The sequence below is a fragment of the Microtus ochrogaster genome, chromosome 18 (assembly GCF_000317375.1).
Source record: "Microtus ochrogaster isolate Prairie Vole_2 chromosome 18, MicOch1.0, whole genome shotgun sequence".
In the NCBI taxonomy this organism is placed as follows: domain Eukaryota; kingdom Metazoa; phylum Chordata; class Mammalia; order Rodentia; family Cricetidae; genus Microtus; species Microtus ochrogaster.
Genome location: NC_022020.1, coordinates 43,630,399 through 43,657,071, shown reverse-complemented (window position 1 = coordinate 43,657,071; position 26,673 = coordinate 43,630,399). Strand labels below are relative to the sequence as shown.

The 26,673-nt window shown below is 43.9% G+C and overlaps 1 protein-coding gene across 2 annotated transcripts in view; it reads right to left on the bottom strand.

Moving 5' to 3' along the window:
* The window catches only part of Prrc1 (proline rich coiled-coil 1), a 30,354-nt gene extending 11,935 nt beyond the window's left edge, over window positions 1-18,419 (bottom strand). The window contains exons 1-6 of one of the 2 annotated variants that reach the window (XM_026783632.1): window positions 18,216-18,419; window positions 10,583-10,702; window positions 9,597-9,992; window positions 8,105-8,265; window positions 4,469-4,571; window positions 490-653 (exon numbers count right to left, since the gene is read on the bottom strand). In XM_026783632.1, coding sequence (XP_026639433.1) covers window positions 490-653; window positions 4,469-4,571; window positions 8,105-8,265; window positions 9,597-9,992; window positions 10,583-10,682 — 924 coding nt within the window. In that variant the 5' untranslated portion in view covers window positions 10,683-10,702; window positions 18,216-18,419. The remainder of the gene's footprint in view (window positions 1-489; window positions 654-4,468; window positions 4,572-8,104; window positions 8,266-9,596; window positions 9,993-10,582; window positions 10,703-18,215) is intronic. The other variant, XM_005356126.2, reaches the window with a different exon arrangement.
* Between the last annotated feature and the right edge of the window lie 8,254 nt (window positions 18,420-26,673).

Genomic DNA, 26,673 nt, shown 5'->3' with positions numbered 1-26,673 from the left:
CAGGGGAAGTGAGGTCACAGATCAATACAGGGGAAGTGAGACAAAAGAATCTGTTGGGATTTTCCTTCCCCTGATTTAGGATAGGAAAATGTTTAGATGCCATCAACAACTTCATTTGTTCTTGAATGATTCTGTCTTTGTAACAATGTGACAGAGAGTAGTGTGTGTATGTGTGTGTGTGTCTACTGGGACCAAACATATTATAATTTCATTAACTGACTTGAAAGGCAATACTAAGTTACAAAGATTCCTTTCAAGATCATCTATTCTTTTTGTTCTTTCTTAATGAAACTGCCATCCTCCTCCAATAATCAAAACCTAATTGAGACTTATTTAATTAAAACTCCTTTATATCCCTCATAGCATTAGAGTGTTGACTAACTAAGGATAAAGCTGGTACTTCATAATATAAATCTGCAGTAGTCCCCCACAGACCACAGGCTCCTCATCACAATTATGGGCAAAATCTGGAAAAGCTTTTGCACTCACCTTTAATCCAGCTGCATAGCCTACTGGCTGTGGGGCGATATTGGACTGTCCAGCTTCCCCCACAACCACAGCTAAGCCAAAGACTTCCTGGAAGGCATCTCGGACAGCAGCCACTTTCACTTCTTTATTTGAGGTTACAACAATATCCAATTCACCTCCAGATTCTACAGGAACCAAAAGGAACTTCAATTCCAAATTTAACAGTAACTTTCTAGTAATTACTACCATATCATAAGCTTAGACTGTATTTACTGTTACCAGCCTCATACATGTGAGCTAGGCTGACAGAACCTTACCCACCATAACAAAGCTAAGCGCTATTGTCAGGACTAAAACCCAGGTTAGACACAAATCCTCTTTTTATCACACCTTCTGATCAAACTACCAACTTCCCTTGCATTTTAAGGATGGGAATTCAGCACATTCTCTGCAGTCTCTCTCACAAGCCGAGGCTGGCACACACCTCCTACTGGCTCCAAGTCACCTGTGGTAACCGGAGCACAGTTCTTCAGTATTCTATGAACACTCCAGAACTCATTAACTCTGTCTGAAGCACAGTCTTCTACAGTCAAACAACCTTAGGAGAGGGTACCAGTAGGAGAGTTCAACAGCTGAATTCTACGCTTTCTCATTAACCAGCTTCATTACCTGAGGAAGACAGGGCTGGTTTCTTTATAGGAAAACACCTGCCATCTCCGTGGTCTTGCTCTAAGAACTGACTTCTAATATAGGATGCCCAATGGAACAGCAAGAGCTCCAAAAATGCTCATTTCATAATGTTAAAGATATACATAAGAAGTAAAGAAATATATAATTATTATCTCCAACTAGATTGGTATGGATATGTAAATATGAAAATAAATACATGGAGTAAAGTCAAATTTATGAGTCCTTTGGTTGGTTACAAACATAAAGAATTCTTTGGGTTTTTACATTTGTTTGTATTTTGCTGGTTTTTGAGACCATGAATTTGCCATACTAAGAAAAGGTACCAAGCCACATGGCAGAGCACAGATAAGAAATGTGGATTAATTTATAATGTAAGAGCCAGTTAGTAAAAAGCTTAAGGTATCAGCTGAGCATATATAATTAATATTAAGTCTCTGTTGGGAGCAGCTGCTGGAACACACAGAAAAGTCCACCTACAAATGGTGCCCAAACATCTGACACCTACATCCACCTAAGACCTGAGAAAGCTTCACAAAGATTCTAAACACAAAAAAATGCAGCCACATGTGGCCTCCTACTCTCAAGTCTTTCATACTAGCCGAGAGCACTGACAGAGTGAGCCCTGCCAGCATGCCATGAACAAGCCACATGGCGTTTAAGTTTTATCATGCAAACAAAAGATTACAGACAGGAAGTGAAGACAGATACAGATGGAAAAAAAAACCTAAATGGGCTACAATGTGTCAATATATATATAAGCTCGTGAGACAAAGAGAAATGATATAGTCATAGAAAAAATAGTTTAAAAATAATAAAATATTCAAAGAAGGAATAAAGTAATATAATGGCAAAAATGCAGGCAAAGATGGAAAATACATGGGGAGTCTGGATCCTGTATGTTACTGTTGCCTTTGAATTTTCTGACTGCTGATGAATGAATGACAACTGCTAAGACACACCGCATTATGGAAATTGCTGGATTAAACCAACCTATATATTTTAAAAATATCTTGACTTCAAAATGGAAGGAAAAAGTGTGTTGCTTTGGGGTAGAGGCTGTGAACTCATTCCAAGTTGATACGGATCAGGTTTGATCTGGGAAGATCCCCTGAAAATCCTGGCTACAAACATAAAGTAAACCTTAAAAAAAAAAAACTACAAAACACATAAACTATATTTTTTCTGCTCAAACTAAAACAAAAAATCATCTTTGACTAACTTGTGTATAACACAATCTATATTTGTATTAATACAGCTATGTATGTTACCTTTAAAAGTTCATGTATTTTTCTGGATGGGAGGTGGTGGCACACACCTTTAATCCCAGAGAGAAAAAAAAAAAGCTAGACAAAAAGAGTTAAATTCAAAGATCTCTTTCTAAAGGAAAAAAAGGCCAATATGATAGAAAAATGATGAAATTAAAAAGGTAGATTATTGAATCTACTTTAATTCAAAAGACAACTATTAATCTCAAAATAGTTTACATTGGTATGGATTTTGGTTTAATGGCACACATTTAAGGTTAATTTTGTTATACTGTATGTGTGGTTTCTACTCTTGTTTGGGGAGTTGTGGTTATATCACTCATTAAAAAATGTAATGTATAATTAAAGTACAAGTTAGTAGTTAGTTATCTATAATAATCACACTTGTAGCCATAGTAGGTATGTTTTCAAGGTCATATGCAGATATATTTAGACATATAAACGGTCTTCAAACACTTCAAAGATCTACAGAATGTGGCATTCAATATATTTAATAACCTAAGGCTTTTCATGACAGTGAAATATATCTGCTCCTGACAGCAACAATTTTTTTCAAAAGAGGATGATGGGCAATGAAGAAAACCCATATGGAGTTTGTTTTCTTTATGGTAAAAGCTATCATTTGGGGAAAAGAAACTGCCCTTGCCTTAATTTCTGAGAGTATGAACCAGTAGGACAAAAAGGGCGACTGCCAAACTTAGCCAAGACAAGGTAGGACAGTCCTTCAAAACTCCCTGTTTCTCAAAAATGTTGGTCAGATATACTAGGCATGTACGATGCCCCAATATTACAAAGAACTTGGGTGACTGTCCAGGTAGTCAGATGTCCCTGTCCTTAAGTAACATTATACCCTTCTGGGTTCTTTGAGGGAATTAAAGATTAAATAATTAAAAGATTTCCTTAGTCATGATAAAAAGGTATATTAGGTATAAATCTTTAGACTCACAAAGGTAAGATAGACAGTATTTTCCTCTAAATTTGCCAAATACAAACGAACTAGCTATGATAATTCTTACTTGATAACTGGTTTTGTTGTATATAATTTTACCAAGTTAAAGTTAAAACCACCCTTTCTAATTAGACAGAAAGGAGGAAACGTGGAAGATGCCTTTATACTGTGTGAATTTATGTCACTATGATTGGCTTAATAAAGAAGCTGACTGGCCAATAGCTGCATGAGGTAGAGGTTAGGCAGAACTTGCAGACAAAAAGAACACAAAGAGAAGAAGCTGAGCAAAGGTACCAAGCCACGTGGCAGAGTGTAGATAAAAAATATGGGTTAATTTATAAGTCTAAGAGCTAACCCTAAGAAATATGGTTTAATTTAAAATGTAAGAGCTAGTTTATAATGGTATATCATTTGTGTTTTAATAAATAAAGCTTGTCTGAAGATCAGAGTGCAAAGCAGCCACACTAGTCAGCCATCCAGGCCAGACAGTAGTGGCACACACCTTTCATCCCTGTAACCACACTAGTTAGCCAGAGAAGCCGGGTGGTGGTGCACGCCTTTAATCCCAACACTAGAGAATATAAGAAGGGAGGAAACAGGTCTCATGCTCGGTCTCAGTCTGAAGATTTGTGGAGGCAGGATCACCCATTTCAGTGTGAGGTAGAGGTAAGAGCCAGTGGTTGGCCGCTTTGCTTTTCTGATCTTCAGCTTGAATCCCAATACTGTCTCTGGGTTTTTATTATTCATGCTACACTAGTTAGTAACAAGCTTAAGCTTTCAGCTGAGCATTTATAATTAAGTCTCTATACGGTTATTTGGGAGCAGCTGCTGGGACACACAGAAAAGTTCACCCACAATCAAATTACTCCTTCCCTTTTCCAAAGTTCATACTATGAAGTTCTAAAACTTATATGATGATGATTAAGCAAAAGATAAATTAGTTAGGCAAAACTCAGGCTGAGAGTGAATTTGAATTAAGAGCACAGGAGGAATTTCTATCAATTACATGACAGAGATGAACTGAAACTACAATTGTGAGTGAAACTGACGAACACTTTAGAAACGTGGCCGACACTGGGCTCAGTTCTATACATACTGATATAGGGAGCCATGCCGGGGTCCAGCGTCGTGATCATGCTCTCTACCGAATGCTTGGTCTTATCAAGCACAGATCTCACCATAGGATTCCCAGCAACGCCCTGGACAAAGCAAGATTCAAATGTTCAGTTCAAGCAAAGAATACCAGAATACCTTGATTTTCATAAACATGACAAAACTTTTTTAAAACTTTATTTTTGAGAATTTCATCCATGAAAATAATTAAGTGTGATCATTCTACCCCCTTTCCCTCTCCAAATTCCCCCACATCTCAACACACTACTCTCAACGTCATGTCAGTTAGCACTGCACATAGGGGTACGGATGTGGGGACATCCCCTGGAGCACAGGCAACTTGCCAGTGGTCACCTCCTAAAGAAGAGTGATCTTCCCTCCCTCAGCTACTGTTCACTGCCAATGCCTCCTCCAGGTAGAGCCTGGAGACCCTCTACCACATCTATGCTTAAATGTTTGTCACTCAAGAGTTGCACAGCTGCTCAGTGTTGGGAATAAGAGATGAGCACTCGGCCCTAAATGGGACACCTGTATTAACCACACTACTACCCAGGAGCAGGGAACATCACAGAAAAGGAGGTGGGAAAATCGTGACAGGCTAAGGTTGAGAAAGAGTGTTATGAAATGGTGTCTCCCAAACACGGCCGGCTACTGCAAACCATGCTCACAACAGCTGTGGTTATTGGCGAGACCAACACAGGAAAATTTTCTTTTTAAGTTTCCCAGGCATCGGTACACCAATTTTTTTTTAAAAAATGTAAATGGTACTTTTGGAATCTCTGAGTAAAATGAGGTCAATCAGTGTCAAACTCCTACTACGATTCTAAGTGGTGCTCTTGGCTTCTTCCCTTCACACAGAAAGCAGGCCAGGCAACCTGTGCAGGGCTCTGGAGCAGCACTGCTCAAAGTGTTAGTCTGAAAAGTGTGCTTCAGTTATAAATACTTTTATAGGAAGATTTGTCCCTCGGGGTTCCAAATGAGGACTGTAGCCATGTGTCTATATAAGGCCACACTTTGTTCCTAAAAAAATGAAGGCAGTAAAAATATATTTCTCACCTTTATCCCTCAGAATAGCTCCTGACTGCCTTAATGGATGACTTTGTCCTTCACATGTCCTACCCAAGCTCCTTTTCGTGTTGTCCCCTTCCCAAACCCTCTTCCTTAGGTGGCTTTTCCTTCCGGATTCTTCAGCCCAACAGCACCATGAGCTGTCAGGCAACCTCGGGATAAAATCATGTTTGCTACTACTGTGACAAGTCCCAGAGAGTGGAACTTGGTATTAAAACTAGCAACCGACAGTCTCTTTACAAAGCAGGAAGAAGGCTGTAGTTTCTATATAAGAAAATATTTCACAGCATAGCAAAACATAAAAGTGTAGAAAGAACAGATTCCTGAAACATGACCATATTAACCACTTAGTTTAAAACTATGATTAATGTATGTAATGAAACTGAACGGCTTCTCGGCAGAACCCTGGGATGAAGTTGACAGAATGAGTTCAAAACTCTCTTTTCTTAAGAAGAAAGTGGAAGGACCAGCAAAGTGGATGTCAAGAGAAAACACTATTAGAGGCTCACAGAGCCGGAACCGGAGCACACAGCGAGCATTCAGCACGCATCAGTGGAATGACCTAGCCTAGGTACAGTTTAAATGGTGTGCTACTATTACAGAGCCAGGTTCAACGGGATAAAAGGCAAAGACTGACACTAATGTGTAATTTAGTAAACAAAATAAGGGGGATATCAGGTCGCTGAGGGAATGACATCATAATACTCCATTAAGAGGCTGGAAAACACTTAAATTTCATCTCTGCTGTACACGGTGTACTGACACACATCAGCTACACGGAGCTGCTCAGGATTAGAACTGAAGTGGTTAAAAAACTTAGATGGAATGCAAAGGTATTCTTTCCGCACACAGAACTGAAAGAGATGCACAGAAATGACTTCTCAACACAAGCACTTTTGTGAGAAAAAAGCATAATAAAATTAAAATGCAGATTAAAATGGAAAAGGCCATAACGTGTACATCTTAAAATAGCATTGCTTTAACCAGAGTTCTTAACAAACTCACTTAGAGATGCAAGCCTCCCAACTTCAAAGTGGGTAAAGATGAACAAAGAATACAGACAACAAAATTTCATGGAGAAAAAAAGGCCAAAATTAATAGCAAAGAAATGAAAAATTGGCCCAGCAGCTGCATGGTTTCAAGGTTGTTAGTTTGGCTTATAAAGTAACACAGTTGCATAGCATAAGGACCAGAGTTGGGATCCCCAGAACCCACACAAATGGGTATGGTGGCCATATGTAATCCCAATGCTCAGGATGGAGAGTTGGAGCAAGCTGGCAAGCCAGGCCAGTTCAAACCACAAGCTTTGGATACAGCAAGAAAGTGGACCTCAATATATATGGTAGACATTACTCATAAGCCACTGTGTTTCAACCCAAGGACTCCTCTCTCCCTCTCTCTCTCTCTCTCTCTCTCTCTCTCTCTCTCTCTCTCTCTCTCAAACACACACGTACTCAGGCCCAAAAAAAAAGGTTTCAAATGTTTTTGTCTATTGAATCAGGAAAAAACAGTATTTCAAAGTAACACCCTTTGCGGCGTGTGAGCAACGACAGAACATCATGTGCTGGTGCGGCTGCTGCAAGGCAACATGCAGGAAGTTCTAGGGCATCACAGGGCTTTCATCAGGAACTAATGATGTCAGAGATGCCCAGCAAGATGTACATACAAGAGTGCTAAGTCGTTTTATTTCTAAGAATTAGAATCAGAAAGGACTGCAGTATGGCTCAGCAGCTGCATCATCTTAATCAGGCCTAAGGGTGCAGGCCTGTGATCCTGTTACAAGCCAGGATGAGGCAGGAGGACTGCAAGCTTTAGGCCAGCTCGGGATACTAAGTGAGCCTTTCTAAGACTGAGAGGAAAAAAGAGAGCTGGGGATCAGGCTAGTAATGAAGTGCTCACCAGTGTGTGTAAGGCTCCAGGTTCTGCCTACACTACCCCCAAAACAACAAAAAATGTACATGTTCACACATTCTTCTCAATTAAAGAGAGTAAAATGACTTAAAAACTTACAACCAGATAATAGTGATAACAGATTTATAAAATAAAACATGATTATGCAGAACCTAGCACCGTGTAAGAAACAGAGCGCTGCAGCACGTGTCTGAGAGCCCTCACACTGGATGGAGCACAGATGACGGGATCACTGGCAAGGTGCATGGAAAATTCCAATTCAGTGACACACACACACACACACCTGTGCACATCCGTCCATACATACAAACATATGCAGACCCTAAATACACAAGAAACTAAGACAGACAGACAACTTTACAGCTGGGAGGACATTAATGAAGTCTTCTAGAAAAGACAAAGAACACAAAGCCCACACCACTAATCCATCTGGATTCTATTAAGAGAATGAGTACATGGGTAGACACACATAGACAAAAGAGAAGCATCAACTACAAAACTCTGGCCGTAAGGGGCTTGTTTCCCCTTACGCCATACTCTGTTCTCAGAGCACTGCCTTCCTAGCCTACACTGCCTTTCTCTACTGGATACCCTGTCAGCTTCACAACTGAACCGTGATTTGAAAGACAAACACCCTTACCTTGATAAAGCCCCAGATCCCACCGGCAGGTGCCTCATCCTGGCCTCTAATAATTCTAGGATCTTCCTGCTCCTCGGGGAAAGTAATGGCTGATGTGGTTCCAGATCCCGGTGCCAGAGATGTCATACTGGCTTGCTGAGTAATGGGGGCTGGCAGAATACCTAGTCAATGGCAAAACATTTAGTTGGGTCATTTATTCCACAAATGTTTTCCTATAAAAAGATGTATCATATGACAAGCTCAAGACAAATCCACCCACAGAACTACTGAAGCACCTAAAGATGAAGTTATTAACTCAGACCTCTATAAACAAGATGCAAAAATCCCTCAAGAGGTATTTTCTCCTTTACACAGGTTTATACCAAGTGTCCTAAAAAACAACAAATACAAGCACACATACACACACTCAGTGTCTGTGTGTACATGTTCCTGTTTGTCCTATTCAGCATCTGGATGACAGGTGGACTTCTAATCTCCTTAATCCATAAAAATAATTGAATACTCAGCCCATCATTTAAAAAAAAATCAACAATCACCATACATACTCCATATACTTCCAAAGGAAAACTTGGACCCATTGGGGCTGGAGAGAAAGTCCAGCAGCTGATAGCACTGGCTGCTCCTGCAGAGGACCCAGGTTCAACAGCCATATTAGATGACTTCACAACAATCTGTAACTCCATTGGTAGCTGATAAAACAACTTCCTGGCCTCCTAGACTGTCTGCATGCATGTGCGCATATGATGGCCATACATACACTCACACACACATACACTCACACACACACACAATAAATAAATCTTCTTAAAACACATGTAAACACAGGTAAACATGTAATGTCTATGCTCCGTAATGAATTTTTATTTGGAAAGATAGATAGGTCAATTTGGATACTAAATAATCAAAGCTAAAGTGCTCCTTACCCTAAAATCATGAACAGGAGACAACAAAGATTGGGTCTTGATCATTTGTTTCCATAACCATACTAAAGAAGGGGACTGAGAGAATGTAGTTGGCCTAGGAAAAAAAATGGTCTAGTATCACCACTTCTGGCACATGGGACTGGCTACATAAAATGTACTCCCTAGGGAAGTTGGTTCTCTTGGATTACAACCTGCAGCCTATCAGTAAGTAACAAATATTAGCATGGAATATGAGAAGTCTTTCTCACACCTCAAATGTCAATCATATATCAATTTTTATACCACACAAAAATCACACAGTAAGTTATACTATTTTTACTGTTAATAATTTAAGTGGCAAAAAGATGAGCGTGGGAAACTCTGGAAGTCAGAGTGAGCCTAGATCATGAATGTCGAGAAAGCAAAGCCCCAGGATTAGGTGCCCAAATCTACCCATAAACTAAAATAGTACTATACCATGCACCTCAATCACTGTCTAGTAAACAAAGCACAGCCCAGCACAACTCAAAGCTGGCACACGACAATAAAGCGCCAAAGGCAGCGGTGTACTGAGGAAAGTAAGAGGTCACCTGTGACTGGGGGCGCGGAGAAGGACGGCATCAGCGGTGTCTGGGGCGCTCTCCCGGCATGGCCCCTTGTGATGTCGTAAGCGGTACCGACAGAAAACCCTGATATAGGAGGACCCGAAGGTGGCGGTGGCGCAGATAAAAGCGCACCGGAGGCAGAAGTCGCAGATGGGAAGGAGGATAAAGGCGGGCTGCCGAAGGCCATGGCAGGGGACGGAGACGCGGAGGGCGGCACCGAAGTGCCACTCAGGGGAGCCGACGGAGCTGTCGACAGCGGCACAAAAGGAGGGGGTGCTGATGGCTGCACAGGGGGCAGGGATGGCTGAGGTGTGGAATAGGCATGTGGTGTCAGGGACTCCATCCCAGACACATTGGGAGATGAGAAGGAACTGGTTGCAGCTAGAAAAAAAAAAAAAAAACCAGAGAGGATAAACACACAAGGCTGAAAAAGCTTTTCATCTCATTTTCAAACTTTCACTGCTTGTGAATAATGTGGTAAGCCAAATCTTAATAATTAATTTTAAAGGTGTAATTTCCAATGCATAACGCTTGTACCTAAGTGCAGGCCCCGCGCTTATCCACCGGATAAACAGCGTAACTCGAGGATAGCACCGTCCAAGAGCAGACCTTCCTTTTCATTTTTGTTTCTTAGACAAGAAGGCAACTTTTCATCCCTGATTTGAACATAAAAACCTAGACACTAACACCTCGGAAAAATTAATCCCCACAAGTCCTAGGACATCAGAGGCAAGAACTTTGAAAGCCGCCAGGTCTGCAGTGACTGAGCAGAGAGCAAGCCTGTTAGCAGCAAGCGTCAGCCTCCTTGCTTGTTCAAGACTATTGCTGTGCTGTGCTTAAGTTTAAAGAGCTACTTCTCTGAACACAGACAAGACTAGCGAAGCAGGAACAAACAGTCTTCTAACTGATTCAGAGAGACCAGGGTCTTTCCCAGCTTCTCCAACCCAGCAGAGTTTAGGCACAACACCCACCTAAGTGAACCTCAGTGGAGGGCATGGTGGCGGCCAGGACTGCAGAGTTCAGGGGAGGGGTTCCAGGGGGAGTGGTCTCTATTCCACTTTCTTCCATCATCTTCCCTCAGTTACGGTGGCCTGCAAAGACAGAAAAAGATGATAAGCTTGCACAGGGGTGGCAGCTCACGTAGTTAGAGAACAATTAAGGATGATCAGAAAGAAGCAATCTGTCTGTAATCCTTATAATACAGCAATATCTAGACGAAGGGTTTGTCACAGCTCCTCAGAGCTGGAGAGATGACCCATCAGGTGACAACACTTGTGCTCCTGCAGGGGACCCGAGTTCAGATCCCAGTGCCCAAATCGGCCAGCTCACAACTACCTGTGCGGCAGTTTCAGGGTATCTGACCCTCTCTTCTAGCTTCCAAAGGTACCCATACACATATCACACACACACATGTGCGTACATACAATATTTAAAAATAGGTTCTTTTGGTATCTGAAAAAAAGACTCTTTAGTGCTGTGTGATATTTTGATTGTGTTCTAACAAATAAAGCTTGCTTGGAGTTAGAGGGAGGAGCCAGCCACTAGGTGACCAAAATTAACCATTGAGATTTTGAGGACTTGACAAATACGGAAATAGGACATAGTAAGGTGGAGCTAAGAGAGGATCTCTGGCCCCTTCTGGAGGAAGGAAGGGAAGAGGTAGGTGACTAGTGGCTGTTCCCCTGCTTCTCGGATCTTTCAGGTTCTTACCCCAATATCTGACTCCCGATCTTTTTATTGATAAAGAATAACTAATTAAGCCGGGCGGTGGTGGCGCATGCCTTTAACCCCAGCAATCAGGAGGCAGAAGCAGGCGGATCTCTGTGAGTTTGAGGCCAGCCTGGTCTAGAAGAGCTAGTTCTAGGAACCAAAAAAGCTATGGAGAAACCCTGTCTCGAAAATCAAAAAAAAAAAAAAAAGAATAATTAATTAAGGCTTTAGTATAGTCTTTGGGTCTTGTTCATTTCTGTGTGTAATTTATTTTGCAACAATTTTTATAACAAAGTTTAAATAAATTAAAAAAACACTGCATGAAACTAATGTACAAATATCCTGTGACAAGTCCATACACATATTTTACAACTTGGAAATAATTTTATGGTAGCCATTTCATTAATGAAGCTATGTATTTCAAATACTAAAGTGCAAGCTAGTGTGGCCACTTGAGTCCCGTTAAGAGTCACATGCCAGTTTCAATCAAATTGCTTAAAATGCAAACATCTAATTTAACTTTGAAATTCCACATCTTCCCTCACCAAACATTCTACGTGGCCTACTCTACTGACATTTCTTTTTAAATGTTAAATTTGCTTGACTTTACAAATGCACTCTCTTCCCTCAATACATTCCATGTTGTCTATGCCTATTAACATGTTTTCAAAAATCAGGAAGTGTTCAGCTTTATAAACATGTTAGCTTCCAGCCTCCTGGTCCACAGCAGCTTTATGAAATGCAATGTTGTGGCTCAGGGGTTAGAAGCTGACTGTAGAACACAAGCCACAAGAAAGCAATGTCCTAAGAGATGATGATGCACACCAACTATAAGAAAGCATCTCACAAATCAAATTGCTTCCTAAGCACTCAGTTTTACACCTATAATCTGTGCTGCTCTCAGCCCTCATCAGAGAAGGTCTTTTTGCAATGGATGGCAGTTAACAGAGAGACTCGGAAGTACTGAAATCACAGCAAATAAGTTATGGGAGTGCTCTGCCCCAAAAGGACCAGCTAAGTAACACCCCTCCACCCAGGCTCGGGAAGACTGTAAGTGCCAGCGCTTGAGCCGCTATGAAGTGGTGTCTTATAGACAGGACAGGGCCGTAAGACCTGCACAAAATCAAGCCAGTCAAATTCCCAGCACTGATGGAAGAGGAGCTCGGGGGCTGAGAGAGTTGATGGCGGTGAGGGGAAGAGTTTGTTTTCTGCAGGGATATGTCCTGCAGTAGGTCTCATACCTACACACACATGGGGGGGGCAGCACTATCTGGAGGAGGTGTGTGTGGCTGGGGTGGATATGATTCTATAAAAAAAGTTACTAATCTTAAGATTCATCTTAAGTGTATGATAGTGTAAACCTTAGTCAATCTGACAGACACTGAATCACCTGGGTTACAGCCACTGAGCACGGCTGTGGGCATTATCTTGATTGTGTTTGCTGAAGTGGGAAGATGCCCAGGTAAGTGGCATTGCTGGTGGGGCTTCTACTGTAAAAATGGAAAATGGAGGTTGAGCAGCCCCAGGGTCATCTCATTTGTGAACTTCATCTTGGTGGATTGGAAACAATTCCAGTAATCACAGTAATTTGATTTCTAGAAGTAAATTAACTTGCTCTATAGAATATTGGCTACTCTGCCCTGCTGACTCCAGGAAAGACATTTACTGATCACCTGACATTCTTTCCATCACTGCTCACCATTCTTAGTCAGAAGCTTTGCAACTCCCTGCCCCCATCTCCTTCCTTCTAACTACCCCAGCGAGTAAGCTGGTGGTGGTCTCTGATTCGTGCAGAGACCCCTCCGCAGGCTTTTCTCCCTGAATAAGGACGGGCTGCACTGTCCTAAGTCTCATCCCCTGGCCTGTCTTTCCTTCTCGCTCAGCATTCATTTGGTGAGCCCCACAGATGATGTCTATGCAGGAGAACCTGAGAGGCAGAGTGGAATAAGCAGGGAGCAGGGCAGAGGCCGAGAAGATAAAGGGCTGGAATGTAGGAAACTTTGGACTATAATCCATCGGCTTAAGTCTCTCTGAATCTGGTAGTGCAATGTGTTGTACTCTGTCCAGGAGCAACCACTGTCAAAGGGCAGTGCAGCCAGGCCATGCTGTAGAAAATGATAAGACGTGTAGGTTTAGCAGAAGTGTTTAGTCCCGGGGCATATCACTGTGCTTTATGTTTATAAACGGTTTGCCTGCATATCTGTGTACCATGTGGGTGGCTGGTACCCACATAAGCCAGAAAGAGGGTATCAGAGCCCCTGGAATTGGAATTACAGTCAGTTGTTAGCCACCATAAGGGCATTAGGAATCGAACCTAGATCTTCTGGAAGAGCAGTGAGTACTCTTAACCACTGAGTCATCTTTCTAAACAAAAGGTACATATTTTTAGGAGATAGCAGACCCTCTAGGCCAGTAGTTTTCAACCTTCCTAACGCTGCAATCCTTTAATACAGTTCCTCTTGCTGTGGTGACCTCCAACCATAAAATTTTGTTGCTATGTAACAGTAATTTTGCTACTGTTAGGAATAGTAGTGTAAATATCTCATACACCCAATGGTCTTAAGAGACCTTTGCAGGAGGGAGGGTTGTTTGGCCCCCAGGTTGAGAACCAGTGTTCTAGGCTTCTAGGCGGTTTAGAACAGTGCTGGCCCATGGTCATAAGGAGAGATGAATCAAGAGATCTTCCCAAACAATAAGCAGGCTTCAAAAGGAGGACCACCCCTTTCCTTGAGGGGTCCTACTTAATAATGGAGCGCCTTCAAGAGGACTGGGGCATCTCTTCAGATCCTCTGGAGAAGAACCAACAATATGATCTGAGGGAAAACTCCACTGAGCTGGAATTTCTGAGAGTCCATCTGGCTGAGGATCAGAAAGGAGGCGTCTCCAATGGGAAAATTCTACACAACTCACCCAAAAATAAATCACCCACTGGCCGATGAGAAGTCAATGGATAAGGTCCCTGTTGGAATTGCTAGGGGTGGGGGGCAGAGGGCACCATCTAGAGCAGAACAGATTTAATCTGAGAAAATCCATGGAAGGGAGGTCTCTGGATTAGGAAAACAGACCGCTCACTGTTCACTGAGAGCAGGGATCAAAAGCATCCGTTCCCAGGGATGGTCCAAGACTGGTGAGTGAGAGACTGGACTAAGGCTGGTCCTAACTATCTCTCTGACCAGCCATTGTCAAGAGCCTGAAGCGGGGGAGGGAGCACAGCAGGAAAACAAGTCTAAAATGCTGGTCACTGTAGTTGGAGGAGAATGCCATCACTTAACCAAAACAGAAACTTTCTCAACTGGTGTGACCATGCTACCAAGCAGCTGTAAGCATTCATTCATCAATCTCCCTGGCATCCTGATTCTGGATGTCATGTGACCTTTGAGCTCCCGCCTGGAAGTCTTCACCATGGTGGGCTATGCCCTTGAACTATGTATGAAGCAGATGAGCCCTCTTCTCTTTGAAGTGGCTTTTACTGTCTGTTAGAGTGTTTTATACAACAGGAAAAGAAACTCAGACAGTACACAACCAATGCCAAATCAGCTCTTGATACTTTTCCTCATTTTACAAATGTTCAGCAAAAGTTTGTTGTTTCCCAAGCGCTGAAGCAAGCCTCTGGGAATATAGTGTTAAGCAAAATCTGGTCAACTTAGAGACTCCTACAAACCACAACCAAATAAAAGCACCAATATCCAATGATGAATTCAATACAGCAACAGCAATACACCCCGAGGCTGGATTTTATATCCAAAGCTGAATTCTCTGACGCCAAGAACACAGTCATGCTGGGCAGAAAAAAGACTCCAAGTGGAAGTCTAGAGAAGGATCCCAACTCAGAGATGAGCTCAGTTCTGAAGGATAAACCAAACTTCCATAAGCCAAGAAAAGAAAGAACTTAAACAAGAAAAGGGGAAGCTTCCAGAAGAAGAGTGAGCACACTGCAGGTATAAACGCTACGTGCAGCAAAAGGGAGTAAGACGGTCACAAAAACCCAAATGGCAGAACAAGACTGAGGGGCAGCCAGGGGCCCAGACACCCGGCCTTCCTGACAGAGGTAAGGAGCCGGCCCTTCGATGAACAGAAAGGCACTTGAGCTGGAGGAAGTATCTGTCTTTTTCTTCCAACTCTTCTGAGATTTTGAATCCAAAAGACAAAAACATAGTAGAGTATTCTATGCATTCAGTCACAACCATGTGCAGAAATCCACAGGAACCACTATGCACATCTTCCCTGGACTCCAGCTATTGTTAGTTACCTGTGTGTGTACGAAGTGTGCACAGTTCTATGAAACTGAATCATGTTCAGACACCCATCATCGCCTCAGTTAGGACACAGAACCACATCATCACTGCAAACGTCACATCCTTCCTCAAAACATAGAGCCAGCAACCAAACACTCCCTTGGTCTCTCATTTTCCTCCCTTCATAAAGGTAAAATAACAAAATTATACCCCCCCACGCAACTCCTAATATTTGCCTATTTTTACACTCTGCACACAGAAAAGTGCCTGAGATTTGTTGACACTGGTCCACTTCCATTCTTGATGAATGGCATTTCCACCTCAGAGACGTCAGCCCATCTACCACCCACTGGAAGACTCAGGCTGATCCCAGTCACTGACAATCCCTATTTGTGTCCTGAACAATCCTTTGGGCCAGGGTCACAGCTCAGTGGTGAAATGCTTGCCTAGCAAACGCAAGGGCCCTGAATTCAACCTCCAATACCATGGGGGGGAGGGGGATAAAAAATTAAAAAAAAGGATTCCTTTGGCTGAAATATGTATACTGGACCACTGGGCAGAGAGAGCACTCAGGGGTACAGAAAGGTTCAAATAAGTCTGTCAATATCCTATACTACAGATAATCATAATCTCATATTCCCTAGGGTTTTCATGACAACTTCTGGTTGTCACAGGGTACTGCTCATATTAAGTGGTGGCTCAAATTCCCATAACGCACATCTCACAACCCATAAGAATCGTATGTCCCCAGACATCCATAGTGCCAGGCTGAGACTCTGTAGCCTAAACTAAGGTGATGATGGGGATAAGAAAGGAGCCAGACTTGAGAAACACGTAGGGGGTAAGACTCGGTGAGTACCCGTAAAGGAAGCGTGGAGAGGCATGGGTTACACAATCCATCAGACAGATGGTGGGGTCAACAGGTAGGACAGAGAGCTCTGCAAGAGGCTAAGGACATTTACGGTGTCTTGGGGTGGGGTCATAAAGTGCTTCCTTCCCCTCTAACTCAGCAGGGTCAAGTTCCTTGAAACACCTGAGTAGAGACACCAACTAGGTCTGGAGTTCACAAACCACAAACCGCAAGTGTCATCGGTGTACCAACAGTTTCAGAGACGGTGCTCTGCGCTATCTCTGCCAAGAAGGGCATACCAAGATAAAGGGACGACGACTACTTACCACCAAACCTTCTTCCAGTCATGTGGCCAACGTGCAGAAAATAAAACCAGCAGAATTTTCTGACAGGGAGAAAGGAGGACACCGTGGCACCCAGAGGCCAGCATTTCGAAGCAGGAAAGGAAGACAGCACTAAATACTGCAGAGGAGCCAGGAGGGATGCTGTGGACGATTCCCTGGGTTTGCTTAAACTACGGATGTTCTCAGAGCTTTCCCCAGTGGTGGGAGACTAGGGGATGGCTAGGATCAAACTGAGGAGGAGTGGGAACAAACAAGAACCTGCCCACCAAAGTCTGGCTGAGAAGAGAGGAAGAACAAGGCATCCAAGAGGCTAACTCTAGACATGTTCCCTACCTGGACAAAGTCAGATAACCTGAGAGAAAGGTTCCTCCACCAACTGCATCACTTTCTACCACCATTCCTTCATCCCTTAATTTGTCACTCATATTCTTGTGGCAGGAGCTATCTACCCCCTACCACAGTCAGGTCCTATTTAAAGATGACCCCGATCTCTCAGCAACTGCATGGGCAAAAGAGTTCACCTGAGATACATGATCAATTTCTTTCGGCCCTTAAAAGCTTTACTGTTAGAGAAATGACTTGAATGCAATACTAAAATAAACTTCATAAACATGAACGTATCCTCTTAAATAAAGAAAAAGAAGAAGAAGCCTGCTAGGATAAACAACACAGAAACATCAAAAGTCGACCGAGCTTTTGAGGAACAAAAGTAGTCCAAATGCATCAATGTTACGGAAAAAGAGATGGAAAGAGCTTAGACGATTAGTCCTCAGGCGCTGATCAAACTGCTCTTCGAATCTGCTTGCACCTACTCAGGTCTGCTTTTAAAAAATATACGATTACTGCTAGGAGATAAGAGAGTGTGGACTTTTGATAGATTCAGAGCATTCGAAGCTATTCCTATTGATCTTATTGATGCCCTGGGTTTGCCTCGAATACCACCAGCCGGAGGTCAGCAGTCTGTCACTCTGTGTGGAGCCCAAAAATAAACTTCCCTAAACACTCAATGATTCAAGCAGTGCTCACACAGCACTGGAGTGCCAAAAAGTGTCAGGATCGCGTCAAAGCTGCCTCCCAAATAAACTACTGTGACAAGAACTCTTGGACGTGAGATCCTGCCATTTAGGAAGTAAGCAATCCTGCAAAGCTGGCTGAAGCGGGTCCGGGGTGACGGGCCCTGCAGGACGGCGCTGGACACTCGCGGGGATCCCAGGAGCAGAGGCCGCATCCCACCGGGGCCAGTGGCCTGGGCAGTGTGGGCAGCCTGTGCCACGTCTGCAGGCCGGGCTGGCCGGGCTGGCCGGGCGAAGGTCCGCGGGCCTGGCCACCCATGCACGAGGGCGAAGGTGCAGGCCCGGGAGCCGGGATCGGGGGCCGGAGCAACACGGGGGATGGACCCGGCTCGCCCGACGCCTGTCCCCGCCGCCCGGAGCCCCCGCACTCCGCCGCCGGCCGGCCCGCCCACCTGGGACTCTCCCGCGGTCCGTCGCCGCCGCTCCGCTCCGCGCGGGTCACCGCCAGGCCCGCGCTCACCTGGCTCCGAGCGAGCGCCTATGCGGAAGCTGCACACGCGGAACGGGGTCGGGATCCGGGTGTCCGGCGCGGGGATCCGGCTCAGCGAGGACGAGGACGACCAGGGGAGCGCGCGTCCCGCGCCAAGATGGCCTCCGCGCCGCCCCGCTGCCACGTCGCCGCCACGCCCCGCCACGCCCCTCGGCCGGCCTCCGCCGCGCTGCCGCACACCCACCCAGAACCGGCCGGGTTGTGCGGCCGCCCGCGTTCGGCCCCACCTCCCGGCAAGGCAGGGAGCGAAGCTTTCCACGTAGCAGAGGTTGCCCTCCCAAGAGAGGTACTGGTGGCAAGTTACTTGCCGATTTTCTTCTTAAGTAATGCATATTATTATTAAAAAAAAAAAAACTAGATCCGGGAGCCAAAAGCACCTGAAAAAGTTCCCACGACGTTTGTTAAAGAAACCAATGAATGAAAAAGTGTAAAAGGAAGAAAGAAAAAAAGAAGAAAAGGAAAGGAAAAGAAAAGAATTTCACAGTCAGACATCCTAATTTGGATCTAAAGACCCTTTGCTCTGCAGCATCCCCTTGTAAGAACTACTATTCTTCTTTCCATCTATAAAATGGGAATAATATTTTCCAGCACTCATTCAGGTTGGTAACAAAGTCAAATAAAACAAGGTGAGTGAAAGGGCCTTTCAAGCTGCCTAGTGGTCAATATACGAAAGAATTAAAGCTTTCGTTTTAGTTGGAAATTTCCGTTCAGGGACTGAGTCATACGCATGACGTCCATGCAGCTCTTGAGCTTGGCAGCTTTAAATACTCTACAATGCTTTGCTGAAAACCAGTACTATTTAGCAGCTCCCTGACTGTATATTCAACTCTGCAGCTACCATCGGTTGCTCCCTTCCTTATCTTATCCATTCAGAATGTGTGTAGGTGGCTGACTGGGTTACTCTTTAAACAGCTTTGTTTAGGGCGGTGCTCAAAGCAAATACCATCTCCATCCCTTTGGCTCACACCCTCGATAGTTATAAGGTGTGCTGATTTCTTCGTTCATTTAGCAGAGATTAATTGATGGCTGCAGTGCTGCCATGATCAAGACAGGCAAGGTCTCAGTGCACAGCCTTTCTTGTGAATAGGAAAAAAGTCCATGAGCTAGAAAATCAACAAGACAAGGGTAACGTGACTTGAACCATAATTTAGGCTCACCGCTTAGGGGTGTGGGATGAAAAGGCTTTGTGTAAGAAATGAGATTTGAGCAGAAACATAGCCCAAAGCAGGCTGTGGTTTTCTAGGCAAAAAGAAGAGCATACAGGGAGTGGTGGGCCTGGCGGTGTGTGTGTTTTGCGTGCGTGCGTGTGTGTGTGTGTGTGTGTGTGTGTGTGCGCGCGCGTGCGTGCGTGCGCGCGCGCTTTGTCACAAAGGAAGCCAGAGACCAGTAAGAAATGGGGGCAGCGAAAGCAGAAAGTGAGGTCAAACACAGCCGGCAGGCCACGGCAAAGTCTATGGTGTGGATCAAATCGGAGTGAGATGGGAGCCACGTGGATGGGAAGGAGCCGAGAACTGACGAGGTTATATTTCAGCTTTGAATCATACCATATCACCATGTGCCTGTAGCACACGGAGGGGTGAAAAGATGACCAGCAGAGGGCCCGCCATGGCTTAGACTGATGGGTGAAGGTGTGGAGGCTAGACATGTCTTACAAGGTGAGCTGTTTTAGTTAACTGATGGCTTAGCTTTAGGCCTTCTTCGTTGTTTGTAGCCATGGCCGGTGGCTCAAAACAACAGATTTTATTCTGTCACATTTGCAGAGGCCAGCATCAGTCCGAGAAGAATGGATCAACAGGGCCACTCTCTAAAATTTAGGGGAGAATCCTTTATGTCCCTTCCAACTTTGGTGGCACCAGGTGTTTCTTAGCTTGTCCCAACTACCTCCAGTCTTTGTCCCTGTGCGTTTCTGGCCGCCCCTCTTCCCATGCACTGTGGCTCAATTTCTCTTTACTTCTCCCTACGTATATCTGTCGTTGCATTGAGGGTCTAAGTCTGAAGAAACTTGGAAGTCTTGCAGAGAACTTACAAATAAGGTCACAGATATACATGTCTTTTGGGGTGGGCTCACTATTCAACTGGCTGTATAGACAAAGATAGAGGAATGAATGAAAAACCTATAATTATAAGATAGATTTTGAACTTGTCATTCACAACATTTATAACATATGTATCCATTACTTTTTTGGTGACTATGACCATAAATCACTGACAAGAATCCATTTAAGGGAGAAAGGATTCATTTTGTTTTGTAGTTTAAGTGTGTAGACCATCTCATCAGACAGTGCATGTCATGGGAGAATATGCCCCAACCAGGAATCTAAGAAAAAATAGGCAGTGGGACTATGCTAAGAAACCTCAAGGTCGTCCCCAGTGACCTGCTTCCTCTAGCTGGGCACCACCTCGAGCTCTGTCCCTAGCTAGAAGCCTGTGCCCACACTTATAAACCCATGAGGGGTATTTCACATCCCAACCTCCACATACGGTATGCTTTTCTTACCACTTCATATTCAAGCTTCTTGAGAAGTTTGTATGGCAGACACCATTATTCTAGAATTATAAATATAAAAACGAAGGCTATCAGGATCGTGAGTAGAACTGGAATTGAAACCGGCTTTCACAGATGATATCCCAACTGTTTGTTTACTTTTTTTTTTGTGGTAAGGACATAAAATGAGTTCTGAGATGTGCAGACAATGAGAAGGATCCATAGACAGTTGCAACTTAAGGACAAAAGAAAATACCGATCTGCAGGTTAGTCTTTGTCAACCACAGTCTAGGGTCAGCCGAGAAGAGGAAACCTCAGTTAAGAATTGCCTCCATCAGACTGGCCTGTGGTCATGTCTGTGGGACATTTTATTGGCTAACCATTGATGCAGTAGGGCTAGCCCATTATACATAGGGCCACCCCTGGGCTGGTAGTCCTGTGTTGTCTAGGAAAGCAAACTGGGCCTGGAGACAAGGCTCAGCTCTTAAAGGCTAGGATCACAACCAAAATACAAGAAAGCAAACTGAACAAGTCCAGAAGCAGACTTCTTCAGTGCTCTGGTTCCCACCTCCGGGTTCCAGCCTTGCGTTTTTGCCTTGTTTTCCTCAATGGAAATAAAAGAATAAAATGAGCAATAGCCTGGAGGTTGAAATAAACCCTTTCCTCTCCACATTGCTCTTGGTCAGCACTTTATCCCATCAGAAGTGAAGCATACGAGAAAGACTCAAGGTTTGTTTTAAGTTAATGACATCCTTTTGAAGTTAACGATAACTCCACAGTTTCTCTCAGAAATCTCTAATACTATTGGAGTGTGTGAGCTATAAGCACCATCATTCCATAGTAGAATCTCCCTTTCTCTCTGCACAAAGACATAGGCAACCAAATCACAACTCCCTGGAGTCTCTATTCTAGCCCAACTAGAGTTAATAGATCTCTTTTTAAATATTCTTAGGACAGTACTGAGTGCCCACAACGTTCACATGATTATACAAAAAGATACTCACAGGTATGATTTGGTCATCTGCAGCATAGCTGGGAGGTAGGCACTGGTGACCCTGGATGCAGAGGATGGCCTCAGCTGAGAGCAGAGCTCTGAGCTACACGACCAGACAGGATGCTTCAGCCGACACTGTAGGAGTATGGTCAAGAGGTAGAGGTGCACACACAGTTATATGGATATGATGTGTAAGCTCTTTGGGTAATTAAGAAGAGAGGGTAAATCTTGCCACAAATATTGCATGACACACACTTGAACTAAAAAATTACGTAGTGCACATACATTTACTAAGACCTACACACATATACATAAAATGAAAAAAGTCCTAAAAATGAAATTACATCTCCAACTTGAATTTTAGGTGATGAGTTGAGCAACTTAAAACTCAGAGTGGGTGTCGCATGATGTCTAAACATGCCAAAGGTTAGCTGTTGACTAGGTATTGGTGTGGGGATTTCAACCCAAGCTGTTTGGTCACAAAGTTAAACATTCTACTCTCTACTATATTGCCTTTTGGGCATTAATTCCTGGCTCACTTGCCTCTTAAATGTGAATTTCAGGTGAATAATTCATAATTTTATGTTTATAGCTGTTTTGCCTGCTTGTATGTTTGTGTACCTGGAAGTCAAAAGGGGGTGTCAGATCACCTAGAACTGGTTATAGGCAGTTGTGAGCTTCCTGATGTGGGTGCTAGGACTGCACCCCAGCAAATGTTCTTCACCCCTGAACCTTCTATCCAGCCTCCACAGATATAACTTTTAAATGAAGCTTGTGTATACTTACTTGTTTTCAACTTTAAAAAATTAGGTATAGGTGTGACTACCTCTCAGTTTGTCTAAAATACCCCCACTTCAGAGCTGCTGGTAAGAGTAGCCACCTTGGGGGCTGGAGAGATGCCTCAGAGGTTAAGAGCATTGCCTGCTCTTCCAAAGGTCCTGAGTTCAATTCCCAGCAACCACATGGTGGCTCACAACCATCTGTAATGGGATCTGGTGCCCTCTTCTGGCCTGCAGTCATACACACAGATAGAATATTGTATACATAATAAAAAAAAGAGTAGCCACCTTTTATTCACAAAACCATTTCAACCTGACGATAAATGGTGTGAGTGTGTGTCCTTGTGTGGGTACATTTGCATGCAAGTATCTGCATATGTATACGTGTGTATGTAGAAGCCAGGGGACAACTTTGGATGTTGCGCCTTAGATGTTGTCCAACTCTTTCTGGATACGTGCTCTCTCGCTACATTGGAATACGCCAGGGAAGTAGGCTGGCTGGCCAACAAGCCTGTGTAGCTGGGTCCTAACATCTTCCTGGGAGAGGGGATGAGAAGGCACAACATCAATGGACACCTTTATGGGAGCCCCGTGAAAAGGATATAGCAGACTTGTTTATTTAACAAGGGGGAAACACTTATATACCCTCCCAGCACCCAGGCATTCCGATCTGTTGACATCATATGGTCCCCCCTCATTGACTAGGCACAATGAAGTTCCCTGACAACACCAGGCAGACACCAGGTTGGGTCCTTAACTGGTAGGCCTTCACTTCCTACATAGATTTTTCCATCCCACTGGCATCCCCTGCAATCCACAGGGACAAGCCATTGTTGAGAGGACCAGTGGAGCTCTTAAGGAGCTATTGGCCAGGACTATCTCGCCAGAGACTAGGAGACATCCTCAACAGAGGTCTTTTTCCATATGAACTTTCTCAAGCTTGATGATAAGAGGCTCAACCCAGCCTACAAGCATTGGGCATCTCTGCCAAGAAACACACCCCTCCCCCTGGTGAGATGGGGAGATCCCATATCCCTTCAATGGCAGCTGCCAGCCCCTCTGCTAACCCATGGGAGAGGGTATGCTTGTGTTTGTCCTCAGACTGCCATTGCACCAATATGGATGCTGGTAAGATATGTATATATATGCCTGTCCAAGGATCAGCCTGCTCCCACCAAGGAGGGAATAGTCCAGGATGGATAATGTATATACTCCCCTTTCTTGCTTTCATTTCCCCCACTCCCAAACAAATTAATTTATTAAGGGCAGAAGTTATAGCCTTTGACTTCATTTTTGAAAGGGTTGTTTGATCCTTCCTGAATGCTCACATATGCATTAATTGGTGGGGTGGAATTGTTAATCCATATTCTTTTTAAATGTCTCCTACAGCAGATCTGACACCAGCGGGCAGCAACTAAGGCAACTCTTCAGGTGTTAACGGCTCTTAAGCACCCTTCTCTCAGCTCTCTATAGGAGGTTATACATGACTGGTTTTCTGTAATTCAGAAGGCTGCCTAGTCCCCCAACCCTGGCAGCTCTCCAGAAGTGAATGCACTTTGAGGGCTGGTAGTCAATGACAGGAAAGAGCTTGTTCAGCCAGCAGGCCAATCTAGGAGAGGCACAGTCCAGTTGCTGAGTCCTCCTGAGGCAGCATCAACAAGGCCTGAGCAGAGAACTCTGGCTCCCGCTGATCACCCACGTAATAAATGAAAAAGGGTGGATGGTGGATAGGTAGGAAATGAAGGCCGACCAGGGCAAGAGGAGACAACCTGGAGTCTGCATGGTGCTGTCAGAAGTGCCTAGCCAATGAGGAGCAGCCATTGCGATGTCAACAGATCAGAATGCCTGGGTATTGGGAGAGAATATAAGTTTCCCCCCTTTGTTAAATAAACAAGTCTGCTGCATCTCTTTCACCGGATTCCCAGTGTCTGTGTCCACTGATGTTGTGTCTTTTCATCCCCTCCCCCAGGAGGCTGTTAGGGCTCAGCTGCAAGCCTGGGTATCCACTTGCTCCTCCCCCTCAGCATCAGGATCACTGCTGTGTCTTACTATACCAGGCTGTTTTTGTTTTTGCTTTGGTTTTTGTTTTGTTTTGTTTTTTAACAAACTATTTATTTGTGATTACAAGGCAAGCATTTTATTGATTTATGCCCCAGCCTCACCAGTAAATTGAATTATTTTAGCTGTAAAGATGTTGTGTGTTCTGCACAGTTGAGCTATGCTGTGAAAGTGTCAACACCTGTCTGTTCCCCTACACAAAGGGCCGTCATCATCACAGTTTCATTCTAATTGCCTCAAAAGACAAAATCATTTTTCTTTATAGAAAGCATATTTATAAAAACTCTGTGATCCTGCATTAGCTGGATTATCAGAAAATAACCAAGAAAATCAACTTAAAGAGGAAAGGATTTATTTGGACCCATGGTTTCAGAGATGGCAATTCATGGTCACCATGACTCCCTTGCTCCTGAGCCTGGGAAAGAGGGTGAACAAAGATTATTAACTCAGAATAGCAAAAAAGCAGTAGGGGAGTGGGGTGGTGGTGGTAGACTTTTATATCCCATTCAAAGATCCCTTGCCCTGTCTTAATTCTTCCAAAGCCTCTCCTCTCTAACAAATTGTCCCACCTCCCAGTAACACCACAGGCTGAAAACCATACTCATTTAGCACACAACCATTGACAGACATTTTGGATCCAAACCCTAAAAGACCCTTTGCTTTCCACATGGAAAAAATGTCAAGACTCAGTCTCACCTTGCTTCCCAGACCTTTCTCTTGTGCTGTAGCCTGCCCCATCTTCTTCATCTCAGGAAACAGCCCCAAGAACCCGGTCCACCTGAGCCTGAAGCCACGTGTCTGACCTACTCTGAGTCCCTTCACCCAAAATGTGCCTGTCCCTTTCTGTCTTCTGCTAACAGGAAACTCTAAACTTTCAAGGCGCAGCTCAGAGTTTTCTTCCACCATTCCAACCTTTTCACATTGTCTTACCATTGGGTCTACATGCCTGTAGTCCCTACTCATTTAGGAATTGTGTTTAGACTCCTGCTGCATTTAGTGCCACTGGAAGCTGTCCAGAGTACACGCTAAAGTACAAATCTAACTCTAGTAAGGTCTTTTGCCCCCTCTTCTGGATGATGACTGTCTCCTCCTGTCCTAGAGTAACTTTCTCTGAACATCCAGCTCCTCCTGATACGACAACAGAACTATTTGCTGTCTTTTATATTATGAAAACAAACTTCATGAGCACCTTTCTTTGTTTTGTCCCCCGCCATTTTGTTCCTAAACTTAGTCCCCTGTAACACACAGTCTTTGTTAAAGGAGTGAGCCTGAGCACCTCAGGGGTTAGGAAACTGCATCAATCCTGCAGCTGCTGGTGCCGGAGGCTCTTCTCATTCTTTCCAAAGGCTCACAACTGTGATTAATCAAAACCATGATCTCAGAGATAGTGTAGTGCCTCATTTTCTTCATATACACACAATTCTTGACACTTCGTGTGAAGCTGTTAAAGTTGGTCTCAGAAATGTGATCTGTGATGTAAGTTAAGATTCCTTACATAATTTGCCCTCATAGATGAGCAGCTTGTGCACGGGTTAAGTTTTAGATGCCACAGTTACTGGAAATATTTCAAAATATTCACACAACAAATCTTTATTGAGTAAAGCTCTATGCTAGAGGCAAGGCCAACAATAGCACAAAATAAATCCTTTCCCTTTTCAATTGCTGAAGACACCACCCACTTAAGACACAGGACTCATAGGATTTGAGCTGAACCTAACCTGAAAGTCACTTTACTAAACCAGCTCAATACCTAACTAAAGTATAATCTTTATACTTAAAGATAAGAATAGTTCTCACTCCCCAACAAAGAAATTTCTTTTTACAACTCACAGAGGAAGGTAAAAGCACTTTTAGTTTTGTTTAAAGAAAGACCTCCTCGTCAACTATTGACCGAAGTGGCCGAGACATCTCGCCTTCCCTCTGGCTTTGTCCAAGGACCTCTATTCTACTCCATCCTCATCAGCATCTGGCGTTCTGCTATTGTGGGCTTGACTAACATACTGCTTTAATTTTCAAACCTCTAATAACATTTGGTGTTGGACAT